Source organism: Mastigoproctus giganteus, chromosome 1 (assembly GCF_048544385.1).
Source record: "Mastigoproctus giganteus isolate SK-2022 chromosome 1, ASM4854438v1, whole genome shotgun sequence".
Taxonomy (NCBI): Eukaryota; Metazoa; Arthropoda; class Arachnida; order Uropygi; family Thelyphonidae; genus Mastigoproctus; species Mastigoproctus giganteus.
In genome coordinates this window covers 93,673,196-93,693,359 of record NC_143575.1, presented here as the reverse complement: position 1 = coordinate 93,693,359, position 20,164 = coordinate 93,673,196, and the positions used below count along the sequence as shown (strand labels likewise).

General features: G+C 37.1%; 1 protein-coding gene across 1 annotated transcript in view; it reads left to right on the top strand.

Moving 5' to 3' along the window:
• Positions 1–20,164, top strand: part of LOC150090997 (integrin alpha-PS2-like) — a 366,306-nt gene that overhangs the window by 253,079 nt on the left and 93,063 nt on the right. The window contains exon 20 of the mRNA XM_090381009.1: positions 7,254–7,401. Within this exon, the coding sequence (XP_090237135.1) occupies positions 7,254–7,401 (148 nt within the window). The remainder of the gene's footprint in view (positions 1–7,253; positions 7,402–20,164) is intronic.

Below are 20,164 nucleotides of genomic sequence, written 5' to 3'. Positions count from 1 at the left end.
AAAAAAAAAAACTTCCACTTCATCCCTCCATTGATTCGAAATACCTTTCCAGCTGCACCTTAAATCTATGTAGGCTATCAACTTCCACAACAAGGGATGCAAGTCTGTTCCACCAACCAACTACCCGCTGGCTAAAGGAAAATTTCCGCACATCTAGAGCAACCCTTTGTTCCATTCACTAATCTTGTTGCCCTTCTCTGTACTCGTTCCAGCAGCTTTACATCCTTCTTGAAATTAGGCCTACAGACCTGTATACAGTACTCAAGGTATGGCCTGACCATTGCCTTATACAAGGGAATAATCACCTCCTTATCCCTTCTAGAAAAATTCCTATATATCATTGATATGACACCATGAGCTACTCTTGCAGTTCATCTGCACTGCTCAGAGAACTTCATATCTGCCTGTACAATTACCCCCAGGTCCTTTTCATTCCCTACCACTGTCAGTGTAGTACCACAGAGTTGATACGTTGCTCTAGGGTTGCTGTTTCCCATATGTAGTACTTTACATTTGTCAATGTTAAACTTCATTTGCCACCTCTCAGCCCATCTGCTCAACCTTTCCAGATCCTGTTGCAACAGCATAGTGTCAGTAGTGTCCTTAACAACCCTGCCAACCTTTGTATCATCTGAAACTTGGACATTAAGCTTGATAGATATACCATCATCAATATTATTTATAATTACAGAAAACAATAATGGAACCAACACTGAACCCTGAGGACTCCACTAATAACATTGGTCCACGATGAGCAGTGTCTATTGATTACCACTCTGTCTTCTCCCCCTCAACCACCCCTTTATCCATAGCAGCAATTTGCCTCCAATGCCACACTGCTCCAATTTGTGCAGCAGTCTTCCATGTGCAACAGTATCAAAAGCCTTTCTAAGATCCAAGTATATAATATCAAAGTTATTCCCTGCATCCAGTTCTTTTGTGACTGCATCATAGTATCCAATCAAATTGGTCAGGCAACACTTCCCCTTTACATAACCATGCTGTGTCCGAGCTATAACTGAAGTCTTGTCTAGATGATCCTGCAGTGCTTCTTTAACCAGTGCCTCCATTAATTTTCCTAAAACAGAAGTTAAACTCACAGGTCTATAATTACTTGTGTCAGCCTTTGTGATCCTCCTTTGTGAATTGGGGTCACATTTGCACATCTCCAGTGTATGGGTACCTCCGCTGAGTCCAAGGAAGCTCTCATAATTATGGCTAAGGGTTTGCTTACTTCCTTTGCTGCCTCCTTTAATATAACTGGATAGATCACATCCACCCCAGGTGCCTTTCTTGTGTTTATCTTCAACAATTTATCCTCCAATTTACTCTCAGTTATTACAAGATTCTCATCTAGCTTACTGCCACAGTTGAATACATCTCTGGCATTCCCCTCGCTGAATAACTCCTCATGTGTGAATGTCGATGCAAAATATTCATTTAGTTTGTTAGCTACCTGAGCAGGATCATCAACAGTTGACCCATCGATATCAAGTGGACCAATCTGATTCATCCCCTTCCTTCTAGAGTTTACATAAGTAAAGAACTATTTGCTGTTTTTCTTTGTATCCCTTGCCAAAGATTTCTCGTAATCTGCCTTCGCCTGCCTAATCTCCTTTGTAACTTAGTTACAGATCAACTTATATCTATCATAGGCTTCTGTGTCATGTGTTAATTTATATATATCCCATGCATTTTTCTTCTCTGCCATATGTCTCATCAATTCATCTGACATCCATTTAGGCCTAAACCTTGAACAATATTTCTTAGTTGGTATGTAAAGCCTAGTAGCTTCCAAGATTGACAAATGCAAAGTACTGCATATGGGTAGAAGTAATCCCAGAAAAATATACCAAATGGTGATACTACACTTAGGGTAGTAGAAAATGAAAAAAACCTGGGAGTAATTGTGTAGTCAGATATGAATTTTTGAACAGTGCAGATAAGCTGCCATAGCAGGTCATGGGATATTGTCAATAATATACAGGAATTTTGCTAGTAGGGAAAAGGTGATTATTCCTTTGTATAAGGCAATGATCAGGCCACACCTTGAATACTGCATGCAGGTCTGGAGGGCTCATTTTAGGAAAGATATAGATTTGCTTGACCGAGTACAGAGAAGAGCAACAAGATTGGCGAGGGGAAACAAAAGGGTAGTCTTACAAAGAAAAGCTTAAGTTCTGCAAATTGCAGTGTCTGAATAACCAAGAAGATATCAGACCACTTGGAGAACCAGAACATATTGACCGAACAGCAGAAAGGATGTAAGTGGCTGAGCAAAGGATGCAAGGAGCAACTAACCATAGATGCCACGGTTATAGAGTAAGCCTACAAGAAGTGCTGCAACCTGTACACAGCCTACCTCGATTACCACAAGGCCTTTGACTCTATTCCTCATAGCTGGCTAATAGAGGCACTGGACATCTACAAAGTCAATTTGATAGTGACAAACTTCCTAGGAGAAACAATGGCGAAATGAAGTACCACCATTAAGATCGAGAACATCACAACCAGGCGAATCCCCATCAGGAGAGAAATCTTTCACGGAGATGCTCTGAACCCTCTGTGGTTCTGTCTAGCACTTAACCTGCTATCCACCATGCTCAACGGCAGCAAGTATGGATATAACTTATCTCCCACTTAACCATCCTTTTATCCATTGTAGCAACTTACCCTTAATACCATTCTGTACAAATTGGAGCAGAATGGTATTAAGGGTAAGTTGCTACAATGGATAAAAGGATGGTTAAGTGGGAGAAGACAGAGGGTGGTAATCAATGGGTGCTGCTCTTCATGGACTAATGTTATTAGTGGAGTCCCACAGGGGTCGGTGTTGGGTCCACTGTTGTTTTGTGTATTTATCAATGATATTGATGAAGGTATATCAGGCTTAATGTCGAAGTTTGCAGATGACACAAAGGTTGGCAGGGTTGTTAATGACAGTAATGGCAGTGTGCTACTGCAACAGGATCTAGATAATTTGGGCAGATGGGCTAAGAAGTGGCAACTGAAGTTCAACCTTGACAAATGCAAAGTACTGCATATGGGTAGAAGTAACCCCAGAGACACGTACCAACTGTGTGGTACTACACTTAAGGTGGTAGAAAATGAAAAAGACCTGGGAGTAATTGTGCAGTCAGATATGAAGTTTTCTGAGCAGTGCAGACAGGCTGCTAGGGCGGGTCATGGGGTTTTGTCAATGATATATAGGAATTTTGCTAGCAGGGAAAAGGAGGTGATTGTCCCTCTGTATAAGGCAATGGTCAGGCCACGCCTTGAGTACTGCGTACAGGTCTGGAGGCCTCATTTTAGGAAGGATGTAGATTTGCTTGAGCGTGTACAGAGAAGAGCAACATGATTGGTGAGGGGAATGAAGGGATTCTCTTACCAAGAGAGGCTTAAGTTCTGCAAATTGCAGTGGCTGGAGACTAGGCACCTGCGCGGTGATCTGATTGAGGTCTATAAGGCCTTGAATGGGTTGAGCACGCTGAATTCTGATGGGATCCTTCCACTTGTTCAGATTACCAACCTACTGGGACATAAGTTCAAATTAAGAAAGGACAGATGTAGAATAGATGTGCGGAAATTTGCCTTTAGCCAGCGGGTGGTTAATTGCTGGAACAAACTTCCATCTGTCGTTGTGGAAGTTGATAGGTTAAATAAATTTATGGAGGAACTGGACAGGCATTTGGAGGGAATGGTGTGATTTTTTTTTTTTTTTTTTTGGCTGATGCTGCATAAGCTCCTACACTTGCTTTCTTGCATCATGTGCCACTACTACTACTACTACTAACCTCAAAGAAGGAAGGAAGAACCTGTACACACTCACCCACCTGATGTACATGGGTGACATCAGACTCTACGCAGCAACCAAAAAGCAACTTCAGCAATTACTACAGAATACCAAAGAATTCAGCAATGATATTATGATGGATGGTCTAGACAAATACAAGACCCATGGATTGCATCAGGGAAAATTAGTCAACCGACACTACCAGCTGCAGACTTGTAAAGAGATCAAAGCCGTGATAGAGGGAGAGGTCTACAAATACCTGGGGATGATGCAGGCTCAGCAATTACAGCACAAGGAAATTTAAGGCCTGCCTGGCTGAAAAATACCATCAGAGACTGAGAAGTCTGCTGAAAGCAAAGCTGAATGGAGGGAACACAGTTAAATCCGTAAACACCTATGCAGTCCCAGTGCTAACATACTCCTTCGGGGTCATATATTGGATTAACACTGAGCTGGATGATATCATGAGAAAGACAAGGACAATGATGACCAAGAGCCACCAACACAACCCGAAGTCGGCCGTGGAGAGACTGACAATTGCTCGGAAAGAAGGAGGAAGGGGCCTGATAGACCTCATCGAGCAACAGAAAACAGCAATTGCTAACCTGAAGGATTACTTCCAGAAACACACACAGCACTCCACCAGGCAATAAGGAAAATAGACAAGCAGTATACCCCACTCAAGCTAAGTGAAGAGTCCCCTCCCATCCAGAAGGCACAAACAAAGCTAGAAAGATGGGCAAAGAAAACACTCCATGCTAGACACTATAATGACCTCCATCAAATTCATATAGATAAAATTGCTTCCAATGCATGGCTCACGAGCAGGGTGCTCTTCGCTGAGACTGAAGGATTCATGCTTGCCATTCAAGACCAGATAATGAACACCAAAAACTATAGAAAATACATTGCCGGAGTGTCCAATGACACATGTTGACGATGCCACCTGTCCTCAGAAATGATCCAACACATCACCGCTGGATGCAAGGTGATCACCCAGACTGAGTACACTCATAGACACAACCAGGTAGCCAGGATAATGCATCAGAAGCTAGCAAGGAAATACCAATTTGTCACAGAAAGTGTACCTTACTACAAGTACGAACCCCAGGCAGAACTAGAGACCCCAACCCACAAGCTGTATTGAGGCCGTGCCATAATAATGGATGGCGCCTCCGTAGCCAGGTGGGCAAGAGCAGCAGTGTGTAGCACACGCTTCTTGATTAGACCGGGGTTCGCGCCCGTGACCACCAAATACGGAGGATGCGGAAAGGTCAGGAAATGACCACCGCATATTCCCGGAGCAATATGGCCTTAGTTGCTAATGCTCCTAAAAACCAAATAACAAACAAACAAACAATAATAACGGATAAGATAATCCCTCACAACAGACCAAATATAACCCTTGTGGACAAGAAGGAAAAGGCTACTTATCTGATTGACACAGCAGTACCCAACACTGGCAACCTGCAGAAAACCCATGGGGGGAAAAAATCAGGAAGTGCATGAACATAAGACAGGAGATCAAAGAGATGTCGCATTATTAGCCATATGGTGCAAGGAAGCCTGAGACTTATGCTGCACCAGCCAAAAGAAAATTCTGATTTACCCTGAGAGAAAGAGAATCAGAAGTAGAAGGGAATCACCAAGGAAGAGAAGAATGATGATATCCAGCTCAGAACCTTGGGTGTGCCAATCCCATACTCACCAGATGTGAGCCCCTGGGGCAACATATGCAACAAGTAACAACCATCCCGATCATTGTGTCAACCACCGGTATGGTGCCAAAGACCTACATAACAGCCTAACAGCAAAAGGTCTCCCAGCGAACACCTACAAGGAACTCCAGAAAGTCACAATAGTGAACACCTGTAGGATAGTCATAGAGTTCCTCAACTAGCAGTAACACCAGACATAACAACCGCCCTGTGTACTCGGTAGCAATACCCGTCACGAGGTGGAACCCCCAATCAGGGAGAAATAATATAAGAGCAATAATATAATAGCTACTAATGCAGTTTCTAAAGTGGGTGTTAAGACACCCACTTTAGAAAGCATATTAGTAATTCTAGTAGGTTTACTGCTAAGTGCAATAAGCTAACTAAACTTATGCAAAATACTCCATGTAGTAGGTTTTTTTTTTTTCCATAACTCTTTCCAAAATTTGAGTGTTACTCCTAAATTTAGAAGCAAAATATAATGAAATATTTCATACCTTACAAGTTATCCCTTTCAAAATGATTGCCTTGGGCTTGCACACACTTTTTCCAAGCACAGAAACATTTCTTGAAGTCATCTGTAAATGCTTTTAACACTTCGGGTTTTTTTTTTTGGTTTTATTTAATATCATGAATAGAGTGAAAATAGGTTCCCTTAATTACACTTTTCAGTTTTGGGAAAAGAAAAAAATCACAAGGGGGTGGCAAGTAAGTGCATGTTCACACACACACACACACACCATCCTTCCACAATTCAGGTCTCTTCCTTCGGATTTTTTCATGAAGCCCTGTCAAAACTTCAGTGTAGTATGTTTGATTGACAGTCTGATTAGATGAGACATATTCAGCCATAATATTTCCTTTAATATCAAAGTAAACAAGAAGCATGGTATTCAATTTTGATTGTTACATTCTTTTTTTTTTTTTTTTTTTTGTCTGGAGGATTGTTTTGTCTTCCATTGCATTAACTGTCTTTTAGTTTCTCAATCATACTGGAATATCCAACTTTCATCACAAGTAATTACAGTACTCAGAATGTCTAGATCTTCAGTTTTTTCAAAAACATCTTCATAAATTTAGAGTCTTCTCATTCTCAGATTTTTTGATCAGTGGTCATGGATACTAGACAGCCTGGTTGTTCCTCATCTTCGACATAATCTCTTCCTTCTAAAAATCTTTTATGCCATTCAAACACATGAGCTCTTGATATAGTATCTTCCCCATAAACTTGACATAACAGCTCATAATTTTTAGTAGGTGATTTCTTTAGTTTTGTTAAAAATTTGAGGTTGATTCGTTGTTCGATTCTTTTTTCTGTCATTTTTCTGGAAAACTACAGAAACACAAGGTGGTGAAAACCTGTCTCACTGCAAAGCAGATAAGCGTTTTGGAATGTGATTTGGTAGACAATCAGGGAGAGGTTCGGGTCAACTGCTGTGCCTCTGCTTTATAACTGGTGCTTTTTTTGTGTACTGGCTGCATGCACAGTCTCGTTATTTAATAGACATAAAGGTAATCTGTATTCATCCTGTGTTGTATTTTGCTTTTATAATAAAGATGTGTGTTTTGTGGATTTGAATAATCTTTTTTCTTTTCTTTTCTTTTTTTTTTTTGTCAATAAAAATTTTTTTTTCCCTCAGTTTCACATTTAGTAACAAATTTTCAACTATTCACTTTTTTTAAGATAAAACATGTTGTAGTAAACATAAGCAACTCAAAAAAATTTACTTCTGATTTTCCAGCAGTATGAAGCACTTCACTATAGGTAGCATCAAGAAATTGAAATTTGATGTTTTTATTGAAAATTCCAAGGAAGATGCTTTTGAAGCCATGCTGTTTGTGTCTCTACCACTGGATGTGAACTATGTTAATATTGACAAAAGCAAGTTGGTAAGGTGATATTTCTTTGTAGCATATTAATACTCTAACTTAATATTTGTAATAAAGTACAAGGTGAATCAGAAGTCACAGTACATTTTTATTTTAAGTTCTCTGGAATAGTATAAGCTTTGCTACCTTGCATCATTTTTCTAACACTGATACTAATATACTCTTAGCTGAGCAGCTTAGGTTATATTTGTAATGAAGTACAGGGCGAGTTGAAAGTCGAAGTACACTTTTATTTTAAGTTCTCTGCTAAAGTATCGAAACATTATTGTAAAACATAAATTTTATTATTTAACAAACCAAAAAAATATGTATATGCTGTATAGAAAGGTTTGTTATGTTTTAGAATGGTGTCATTTAACCCTAATGCATGAAACCATATCTTTGGCGCTTTTTTTGTAAACTATCTCATCTTCAATTTTGGTGAATTCTTCAGTTGTCGCTGTGTTTGGTTTTTTTTTTAAGTAAATGCCAAACACGAGAGGTATTAGAACCTACTGAGAAGACGAAAGAAGATATTTGTTGATGTTGGACTTGAACTTCGTAGACTGTAATTTTCAGGAAATATGTATGAAGGAAGGTTGTTCCAGAAAACGGCAGCTGAATGGATAAATGAGGAAGATGAAAAGTTGGTTCTGTGAGTTTGAAGTTGGACAGTAAATAGATGTTGGCTGATGGTGGCACATGTTCGGACTGTTTTGAAAGAGAGAGCAGGAATTATAGAAGCCAATTCAGAAGAACAGTGCCCATGGAAATATCTGTAGAAGAGGCTTGTAGCAGAAACAGTAAGTCTATGAGACAGCGAGTGGAGAGACTCTGTTAGAGATGAATCATTAATTAACCTAACTGTCCTCTTCTGAACGGAATCAAGAAGCCTGAGAGAGGTTTTGGTGGCACCACCCCAGATGTGGGAACAATATTCCAGGAAAGAGCAGATTTGCGATTTGTAAAGAGTGAACAGCTGTTTTGAAGAAAAGTAAAGGCAAGAGCGAAAGAGAAAACCAAGTTTTTTAGATGCAGAGGAAGCAATATTTATAATGTGCTTATGCCAAGAGAGAGATTAGAAGTCAGGATAATCCCCAAAAGAGATATAACATTTTGCCTAGAAACTGGAGTGTCACCAAAGATAAGCATAAGAGCAGAAGAATCCTTTTTGCGAGATATAGGACAAGACTGAGTTTTAGACATATTGAAATCAACTGAGCTGTCTTTGCCCCACTGGAAAATTACCTGGAGATTGGCATTTAAGGAATTGGTAGCGGATATTCGAGAAGTTGAAGCTGATTGAGCAGGGCAAGGTTTCTCAAAATGGAAAGTGGAATGCAATGTGCTATCATCAGCAAAACTATGGATAGGATTTCCAGTCAATGGAAGAAGGTCATTAATATACAAGAGGAAAAGAGTGGGGGAAAGAACTGAACCTTGGGGGACACCGGCATTAGTGGAGAAGTTAGAAGACAGAGAGCCATCTACCATCACCCTCAGTGAGCGATCAGAGAGAAAACTGGATAATCAATTACAAAAAACAGTTGGCAAACCATAAGATGGTAGCTTGTTTAGAAGACCTTTATGCCAAACACAGTCGAAAGCCTTTGAGATGTCAAGAGCAACTGCTTGTGTTTCAACAAACGTTTCCATTGAATTAGTCCATAAATGAATAACATAAGCCAGAATATCATCAGTGGATCAACACCGATGGAATCCATACTGGCGATCGTTGATCAGGCGGAGAGTTTCTAGGTAGTTTAAGATTTGGCGGTTAATTGATTTCTCCATTACTTTAGAAAGAGTAGAGATAATTGGATAAGAGGGATTTGTCACCCTTTTCAGGAACTGGCTGGATATGAGCAAATTTCAAAGCAGAAGGAAAAACACCTTTGGAATAAGAAAGTGAAAAAAGGCGGCAAAGAACAGGAGTAAGTTAAGGAGCACAGGTTTTGAGAACAAGTGGAGAAATACCATCAGGACCTGGAGCTTTCTTAGCATCAAGATTCATCAAAATCCTTCTTACATCCTTTTTACGGAAGACCACAGGAGGCATTGAATGGAGAGTATTGCAAATGGTGGGAGGTGTTTTACCAAGATCATTAATACAGGATTTGGAAGAAAAATGGGATGCTAGCAGGTCACCTTTAACCTTGGCTGAACTGACAACAGAACCATCTGGTTTGGACAAAGGTGGGAGCAGAGATGGGCAAAAGTTGTGGCCAATAGCTTTGGCAAAAGACCAGAATGTTTGGCTACCATTAGGGCAAGAAGCATGTTTTTTACTCTTAGCCTGTTCAAACTCTAGTTTAGATTGTTGCAAGTTTTTTGGTGTAGGCAGAAAATGAAACTGAAGACTTATTAACAAGCCAGTTACAATATGCAACATTCTTCTCTTGAACAGCCTTAGCACATTTATCGGAAAACCAAGGTTTAGATAAAGGACGAGATTTTAAAGTGGAGTGTGTGATAAAGGATTCCATTCCTGCAAGAATAATTTCATTGACATGATCTGAGCAAACGATGACATCAGAAGTTTTGAAACAGTAATCCGACCAAGGAAAAGAAGAAAAGAAATCTCGCACGTCATTCCATTTTGCATTATTGTAATGCCAAACAATACGAGATTGGGAATAGCCATGAGATAAAGGCTCCATTGGAGAAGAGACAATCACCAAATTGTGATCTGAGGTGCCTAAAGGACCTCTCACTTCAACCATGTACTTAGAAGGGTTGTTTGTGAGAAAAAAATCAAGCATGTTGACTGTATGGTTAGGATTGTCCAGTATTCTTGTAGGTAAATGAGCAATCTGTGCAAAGTCATTAGTAATTGCAAAAGCCTCAGCATCATGACCAGCTGGGTCGGTATGACTAGAAAACGGAAGCCAGCTGGAGTTGTGAACATTAAAATCACCAAAAAAAATTACCTCACTGTTAGTAAAGTTGGACTGGAGAAAGTCAAGTTACAAAGAGAGGAAATCAAAGAGATCCAAGTGATTAGTGGAGTTGGGAGAACAGTAGAGACAACAGATGAATTTTACACAATGAGGTAGAGAGATTTTAAGCCAGAGAGATTCCAAATTACCAAGTCTCTGACAGGGAATATCGGAATGGACATCCTTTGAGGCGAAAGGAATCGTGCAGTGAATAATTTGGGATTAGTCACTGCATGAGATAAGCTGTAATGAGACAGCTCATCTCATTCAACTACTGCTCATCTCTTCAACTGAGATGAGCAGTAGTTGGATCAACCGATAACTGAGATTCTGTCAGAAAAAGTACATGGGGTTTGGCAGACTGCAAGTGGAAATGGACATTGTTGAGATTAGAATTGAGACCACGTATATGTGTGAAATGAATTGGGAAGTGTTTGGGAGGCTTAGATCTTTTCGCAGATAAGCTTACTCTATTGGTTTGACAATTCATGGTGTATTCAATACTAAGAAAAAGTGGGGGGGGACATGCTGTATGAAGTAATGAAATTTTTGGATATGGCGTACACATGGTAAGAATAGAATATACCCAGATCCTTGACATAATGTGGCCTCGACAGTGTTCCCCACATGTACACTACTCAGACTCCCTCCAGTCACTATCTGGCAGAGTAGAGATAGCAAGATTATACACTAACTGATCTGGAAGCCTCCTAGAGATTTACCAATAGGTTCGGTCTGGTGTACTAAGTAGCGGCCGGCTGGCCTGTGAACTCCGTTTTAGAGCTGCACCCTCGAAATGTAAGGAAGATTGGATCTCGCCATGATGTTCACTCAAAGGTCATCAATCATACTGCTTGTTGGAAGAGATGGGGAGGGGTTGACCGGAACTTAGCTCTGGAGACTAAACATGGGTTCCACCACTTCAAGCCTCCAGTAAGCCAAGTGATGGTATTGCACCGGTTGATGAGGGTCATCTACCACCTAGGGTTCTCTGTGGCATGACATTTCCTGGAATAGACATGGTCTTTTAGATAGTATCACAGAAAAAGTAATCTACCAGGGTTGAATCTAGTGACCAAGGCATCCATGTCATTCAATACACTTGTTTGTTAATTTGTAAGTAGGAATTTATTAACTTTTGGGAGAATAATGTGCAGGAGCACTATCCTGCCCAAAAAAAAGATCTTTTCCTTCAGTTTTAGGTTAAGAAAAATCTTGCAACATAATTATTTTCAAAGGAAATGTCTGAAGAAATAACATATCCATTGAAAATAATGATTCAGCAATCCTCTGAGGTTGCCACCTGAGAGCAAATTGCAGACCAAACAACACCTGGAAAAGTTAATTTCTTTTCTGTTTGAATATTAGGGCCCCTAGTAGTCCAGTATATACAGTTGTGTCGGTTAATATGTTAAGCTGACACGTTAGTTGTGTCAGTTGATATGGCCAATGATCTTGAAAATTACTTCATCAGACAACAAAATTACATTGAACAAATTCTCAGATTTTGTCCGATGAGTGATGCAAGTTTGCATCAAGCCCAGTTTGGCTACTTTGTGATAAATTTTCAGAAAATATAATGACATTCTTGCTGCCATCTTGCAGTTATTTTTGTGTGTTAAATACTGGAAAATACATGGGAGCATTATTGTTTCTGAAGTATTATGGCTGTGTGCTTGATAATTTTCAAAAAATTTCATAAAAAAGAGGTAAGTTTTTTGATTTTCCAAAAATACTACCATCTTTTCTGCACTTTGAAAATTATTTGTACATCCATCATATTTTATAAATTGTTAAAAATATATACTACTCATATGGTTTGTCACGTTTTTGCAAAATTTCCATTTTCTCAAGTTTCTGGAATTATCTTGATGATTTTTACATTACATTACATTGCACAAATGTTGATATGTGTACTACTTATACTTTCATATAAATCTATTGTGATTTATCTGTAATTTCAGCTGTCATGTTCATTTTCAGAAATATGGATCCTACATATTACTTTTATAGGATGACATATCCTGTTCTGAAAATGAGGCTGCCACCAGAAGGCAAATGATGACACCTGCCTGAGTGACAGTGATGAGGAAAATGTGCTTCCTTCATCTGAACATTTTTTCCCAATTAGATGATGATGATGATGAGACTTCAACCACATATGATAAGATAGAACTAGCAGCAGACAAGGAATCGAGCTGACTTGTCAGAGCTCAAAAATCAAAGAATTGTTGAAGACTGTAACAGATGGCAATTTAGCAAAAGATATTCCACTGTAGAAAAACAATCTGTGAGATACCGATGAGTTGAAATTACTTGTCCAGTGTATCAGGTATTTTTTTGATGATAATTTTTTGGATTGCATTGTTGAGCATGCAGAGTAACCTGTATTGTACTCAAAAAGATATAAATCATTATCTGCAATTATCATCATACACAAATTGTCAGCAAAGATTACAGCAAGTTGCAGATATGACAACAAGAAATTGATGGGAAGAGATCAAAAACTATATACTCTTCAACAACAGTGACAACTGGCTTCAACAACAGTGATAACCAGTGATAAAGCTAAAAATTTTATCAAAAGTTAATTCTTGTACATAAACTAACCTCACAAAAAAAAAAAAAAAAATGTTTACCAAGCTATAAATAAAAATGAAGTTGTTGCTGATAGCCCAGAGTTCAATCAGTATGCCGACAGAATTGAGCAATTAATTTCCTGTGCCTTTAATTTTGCACCACTTGTATATTGACTATTTAAGAATGATTGCCTATGTGCATTATGGCATATAGGCAGTCATTTGCTGTTTGACCCTTATATGTGTCAAACACAGTGAATGTGTTATGAGCTTCTATGCTACAAAACAGTACATCCTCAAAAGGCTTATAAGTGGAGATACAAAAATATTTCTAATGTGTGAAGCAAATCAGCTTATCTATTCTTTTGCACTATTTACACAGATAAAACAGTAGTGATTCCTGTTGGACCTGACACTGGTGCAAGTGAAAATATTGTTGTAATGAAATTGTTCAAGGTGACATCAATCGCATGTCATTCTTTGAAAACTGGTTTTCATTACTTTTTTGTTTCATTTGTTTAGTTATTTGTTTCATTAACAAAAAAAAAATAAAAAATAAGAGAAACAGATTGTGCATAGTACCATTCAACAAAATTTGCTTATAGGAATGTGATTTCAGTCAGGAAAAGTCATAGAAAGATAAAGGTAGGAGGTTCTTTTGAGGAGAAGGCAAAATTAAATATTACAAAGATGAGAAGCATGAATGGTTCAACAAGAGAGGTGTGATTGTTGCCAATACATTTTCCAGTACCCACCTCACTACTGCTGTTGAAAGGTAAGGCAGCACTCTGAAAAGAAAAGTGCTGTAGAGTGCCCTACATTATTACCCTCTTCAGCAAATTCACTAAAAGCATTGATACACTAGATGCACTGATGGCTTATTACTTCATAGAAGTGAGGTCAAAAAATATTACCACAAGCTGTTTTTACATTTGATTGACTTAGTGGTTGTCAATAGTTAGCTTCTTTTTCACTATGATTGTGAATGCTGGGCATAGCAATAAAAAGACAAAGAATAGTTATCATTCAAAATTTCAATAGTAACAGCACTTTGGTGGAAGGAAAAGATATCTCATCACCACTGTCTAAAGGCATTCATCATTTGAACGCCTTTGTACAGTTGGTGAGAAAACATCATGATTCAGAAAAACCTATACTATTTCAAGGCATAAGAATGGATGGATGGAGTTGGCCATTAGCCCACAGTTTAAGCTTCAGGGCCATGCTGCAAATAACAGGCTGTCTTCAAGAAAATAATATTCTGGAATTTTGCATGATAAGTTTTTGGAATGAAAACCGTGTATTCTGAAACTTTTAAAATTCTTCTTGCTGAAGTTTGGATATTTTTCATTGAAGGCCTTATGATTTTTTTTTTTTTTTTTTGGGAGGTTCAGTTTTAAACAAGTTCAATCCAGAACTTGTTCAAAACATGTAACATTATCTTCTGTTCAAGCTGAACATAGTCTTCTACTTCTAGGGAGATTGGCAACACTTCCTACTACCTCACTCTTCAAAATGCTGAATTATTTAGATAGCATGTTTTGAGGGTGAGGGAGATTCTGAATACTTTGGCCATTCTCTTTGATTGACTGTCACACTTGAATGTTTGTAATAAAATCATACTACACAAAATTCTATTTTGAGTTTTTTATTTCATTAATGATGCACATATAACTTCAACAATGATTATAAAATTGATGTTTTGATAGCATTAGTTAATTATATTTTTATTGTTGTTTATGTTAATGATGGCTAGTGACTGAGTAAGTGACTCTAGTCATTTAGTTGAATGATTTCCCTAGTCAATGATTTAATGACTCAAGTTACTGATTATATCCATAGCCACCTATCTTTGCACAAATATTAAGAGCTGATATCACAGTGCTCCAGTTAGAACAAAATGGCTAGATCCAACTACATACATAATGTTAAGCTTTAAAATCTGTAAACAAATCCAAGTCAGTTTGATAGGAATTTGATTCTACTGGGCACATCTTGCTCAAATAGAAAATTAGCATTAGCAAATGATGCAAGAAAGCAAGCTTATACAGCATGCTCATACAGCCAAAAAAAAAAAAAACTTCCCATTTCACCTCACTTCAAAAGTTTGTCCACTTCTTCCTTGAATTTATTTAAGCTATCAGCATCCACAATGACATATGGAAGTTTGTTCCAGCAATCAATTACCCACTGGCAAAAGGCAAATTTCCGCACGTCTGTTCTACAATCATTCCTCAATTTGAGTTTATTCCCCCTCAGGTTTATAATCTGAGCAAGAGGAAGAATCCCATTAGCATTGGCCTGCTCAATGCTGATGGGATAAATTGCTTCAATGAAAACAAAATAATTTATCCTAAGCTAGATTTTAAAATTAGTCTGAAGCAGATTTTGTGTAGTTGCAACTTCAGTTTCAAGTGAGAGAATTTGCTCAAAAGAGGCACAGCCAATCACCAAAAGCATAGCAGGTTGGCAAGTGATAGTGTCTAAAATCATGTTATAAGCAGCATGTTTAGAACAGTTTAGACTCCTCAGACACTACAGAATTTTGGGATCTCCTACTGTTACAAAACTTTGTATTTGTATGTGTATTTCAACTTTTTGGGACCCCAAATACTGGCAGCCCCCTAGAAACATGCCCAATGTGCCTATATATAACTGGGCCTTTGGTCTTAATTCATATATAAAATAATGTTTAAATATTTTTAAAATTTTTTATAGTATTTTTTATGCAGTGCACAATATGGTGTTCTCTATTTGACACCAGTTTTTGTAATTTATAATATGGCATTGTATATTTTATGATATATTCATAATTTAATATATAATTTTATTATGTTTTGTTTTTTTTATTTTATTTATAGTAGGAATTTATTTTATTGTATGAATAATGAAAAAAAAATAATAATAAGATAAATGTGTAATCAAATTTGTTTACAGAGTGATCATGTTTCTTGAATTCTAATCTAAAAAAGATTGAAAAAATGTGTAATCAGTACATGGAATACATAAGGGCTAATCCATGGAGGAGGTAAGGATTGAGTCAGTGACCCAAATTACTTTTCTGTAATAGCCTGACTGAGTCAGAGCAACCAAATGACTCATTTTGCCCATCACTATTTTACATCATACTTATGGATATTAAACTATTTTCCATTTTAGTTATTTTTAACAAGTTTATCCTGAAAATAAAAGTAAGTTTTGCATATTATATAGCTGTTTCATATTATTTTTTTCCTTGTAAAATTGACAAATCAGTGTATATTATTAATATCATGGTTTGGTAGTATGATAATTTAACATGAAAATCATTTACCACTCCAAGTTTATTCCAGTCATAAGTGTTGTCTTTTACTAGAATCTAATAGTTCTTATAAATTCTCATAGATATGAGAAAAATTAACTTACATTGATGTGTAATTGTCTTCAGCATAAAAATTCCCCAACTCATGCAATGAAAAACAGCACTGTGATGCATTGGATAAAGTGCTGTTTTTTGGATCAAGTGCTCCTATAAAACTCTTGGCCTTGCAAAATTCTAAACCATAAGCCATTGCTCAGTGGTTTACAACTACAATTCTTGATTATACAGATTTATTGAAGATGATAACTGAGACAGAATGATATAATGCAAGCACAGTAGACTGCATTCAACAATATTCATAATAATTTTATGAAATATTACACTAACAAGCCAGTGCATGATCTTCTTTTAACTGCTGATTAAAAATAAAACTTTTATTAACTTATCCCTATTTTCATAAACTAATCAGATGTAACAGTCTCATTAAAATAAATTAGGTTAGAGAAAGTACGAAATGCAGGAAAATAGGCAGCTCATCAGCAGTGTCACTAGTGGCAGTACGTGTAATGCATCAGGAGCCAGCTCTTTCAATAACTGTGGGAGCCTGGATCCTAACTTTGATACAGGGTACAGATTTTTTTATTGCTATTTTTGTGGTATATCGAAATATAATCAGAAAAGGCTACATTCTTGGAAAAGTGTATCATATTGAGGCAGTGTTAGTAGGTTGAAACATGGTGCCACTCAGATATAGGGGATGGAGAATGTGAATACAGCAAGTACAGAAAGGACATTTTGTGTGTGGCACGTGGAACACAGGTTCAACTCCACCAGTACAGAAAAAAAACACCTTGTGTACCCTGTACACACAAAATATGTTTTATTTTATGGGAAAACATCCTTGGCTTGGACAAGGTTAAAGGGGTTTAGTATGAAAAGAATCTGAACACGTATAACATTTTAAAGCATTTATTTTTTTCAACAGTTTCATGAATTTGAGGTTGCAATACATGTTCAATAGGTAATTTACTTACAGTGGGTTTGTGATAGCTAAAATACACTTGAGATTGTAAAGAGTGTAAATGTCTTTGAAGCACAGCATCAATTATAGTTCCATGATTAGTAGTCAATACAGACCTAGAAATATTTAATATTAGTCCAAATTTATTTTATAAAAAATCAGTCAAAGGTTTGGATTGACTATCTACAAAATTAATGTTGAAATCTCCACTAAGTATCATTGGTATCTGGTCTCATTTCTTGTGACAAAATTTTTGTAGCAATGCAGTTCCTTCAATCATGAAGCAGATTAAAATGAAATGGATGAATTCAATTATGTGTTCGATCTTTTGGTTAGGTGAAATGTAAATGACTACCGACAATATCGTGTGATCATCAGGAAGAAGGCATTCAGCTGCACAAATGTCTCCAACAGGTCTGTTGGCAAATCTATCTTCCCATAGATTTGCCAACAGTTTGTCAATAAATCACTTCCATATGAGAAGTAACAACATGAGTACGATTTTCTCTCTTATGATAAACTGCTACACCACCAGCTTGTTGATCTTCTTGTTTAAATTGAATGACACAATCGAAGTTAGGTATGCTTACTTCTTCTTCTTCTTTGTTATTTAGCCACGTTTCAGAAAGTAGAAGTAAATTATATTGTTGTGTGACTGTATCACTGAGATCGTCACTGTGAGCACATAAACTTTGACAATTTAACATTAGAATGGAAAGATCTTGTTGTTTACTGATGAACTCGTATAAAGTATCTTGCATGGTAAATAGAGGATTACTTGACAACCTGGTCACTTCAGCTTGAAGAGCAAGAGTGGATGTAGCATTTCTCAGTCCATGATAAAATTTCTTTTCTCTATTTGCAACAGTAATGTAAAGATCATTGATATCAGTAACTTGAGATAATGCAACATAAACTAGTTATTGTTCATGACATTTCTTGTATTCATAAACTACGGAATCAGAAGTACCTCCTTGAGATTTATGGATGGTAATAGCACAAGCCGGTATTATTCGAAAATTATTTTGTTTAGCCGAGATCTTTCTATTGTTATTCAACAAAACACTCTTACTTCTTCTTGCGATCAGTACGGCTTCTAAATCAATTTCTCTAGCCATAGCAAACCAATGAGCCTTAGTTCTAGCAGGTCCCTCAAAGTTGAAGCTGGTTGTTGCAGTATACTCTCTCTCTAGCTAGTTCAGGAATCAATTGAAAATCCTCAAGTAATTCATTTGGACTCAAATCTTCTGGATCGAAATCTTCAGGAAGTTCTTGAATATAATTTCATGATGTCGATGGTCCAACTTCTCGATGAGAAGTTGATGTAGAAGGTTGATGTTGATCAAAATTTTAAGAAGCAGATTTTATTAAACTCTGCATTTTTTTTTTTTTTTTTTTTTCGTTCTCTATGTTTTTGAACTCTTTCTTTTGTCAACATGGGAAGCTTCTTCAGTGGCTTTGAAGCTTTTATTCTTGTGTACTTCTCTTAATTTCCCTCAGCTGGAATTTTAGCCATCTTTAAAATACTTTTATAAGTATTTTTACAATTCAGTAGTTAGCAAAATCCATTTGTAGACTAGTATGATGTCATAACCAAAAACTACTGTAAGGAGTTATTGTTTGTTGAAGTGATTGTTTTATTGTTGCATTCTTGAATCAAATTCCATTTAAATTTTAAGCTATGAAGTGGTCTTGTGTGAAAGAATATTCTTTAATAAAGTCTGCATTTTTTTCTTTCTTCATGTTTTTGAACTCGCTCCTTTTCGACATGAGAGGCTTCTTCAGTGGCTTCGAAGCTTTTATTCTTGCTTAATATTACTACCTGCTGCTTACTCTACCAAATCAACATTAGTGACTGAGTTAGCGGCTTTTAGGAAGTGACATCATTTCCGTATCTTAGTATGAACTTACTCTACTGAATCAACTACTTACCCTACCGAATCAACGGTAGTGACATCATTTAAAATCTAACAGCCACCTAATAGAAAGTGACATAATTTGCATCATTTAAAATCTAAACAGTCAGCTTTCTTAGTTATCAATCAATTGCGTCATTTATGTTACAAGAAAATTTTGTTACCAATCGATTTTACTCTAGTGCGGCTGTAGATGTTTTCACATCAAAAGGACAGACAAGATAGGGGGAGAGTTATGTTCTTGGATAAAAAGTGTATAGAATCTAAGGCAGTGCACCCATTGAATGTAGGTGGCCAGTGTAATTTGAGTGAGTTTAGTGTGACTTACACTGAGAAAACAAAAATGAGAGTAGGAACATGTCATAGGCCAAATGACTGTGAAGACTATAATGAACAGTTACAGAGACAAACAGAATAGGCCAGTAAATCAGAATGTCTTATAATGGGAGGTTTTAACTTTTCAAATATTGAGTTGAACTTTGCAACTGGTCATTCATACAGAAGTAGAACTGTTCTGGATTTATTGGATGACTGCTTTCCATGCTAGCATATCAGAGAAGCAACAAGAGAAAGCAATACTCTAGATCTGATTACCAGCGGTAATCTTCATATGTCAAGAATCCACAGGTAGAGGAAACACTAGGTGGGTGATTATAATCTATTGTTGTGCAGTTTACTTAAAGATATAACTACTAGGGCAAACGGAAGGAATTTTGCTTTCATAAACATGTTATAGTGCTAATTCTGCCCTTTCCTATTTTTTTTAAAGTTCCCACGACTGAACTGTCTGTACCCGTCCTATCTAGATCTTTTTAAAAGCTTCGATATAATATCACTTTAAGTACTTTAAGTACCAAATGAAAAGTTCAAAGGCGAAGTGTAAAACCGCATATTTTGCTAAATATAACCGAATCAGTCGCTATAACTACGTAATAAATACGTATTAAAGAGGCCCACAGCCGTTAGCCAGCAACAGCTATCTCAGTTAGCCACTTGCAAGCGTAAAGTAAGATTTTTGTAAACACCGG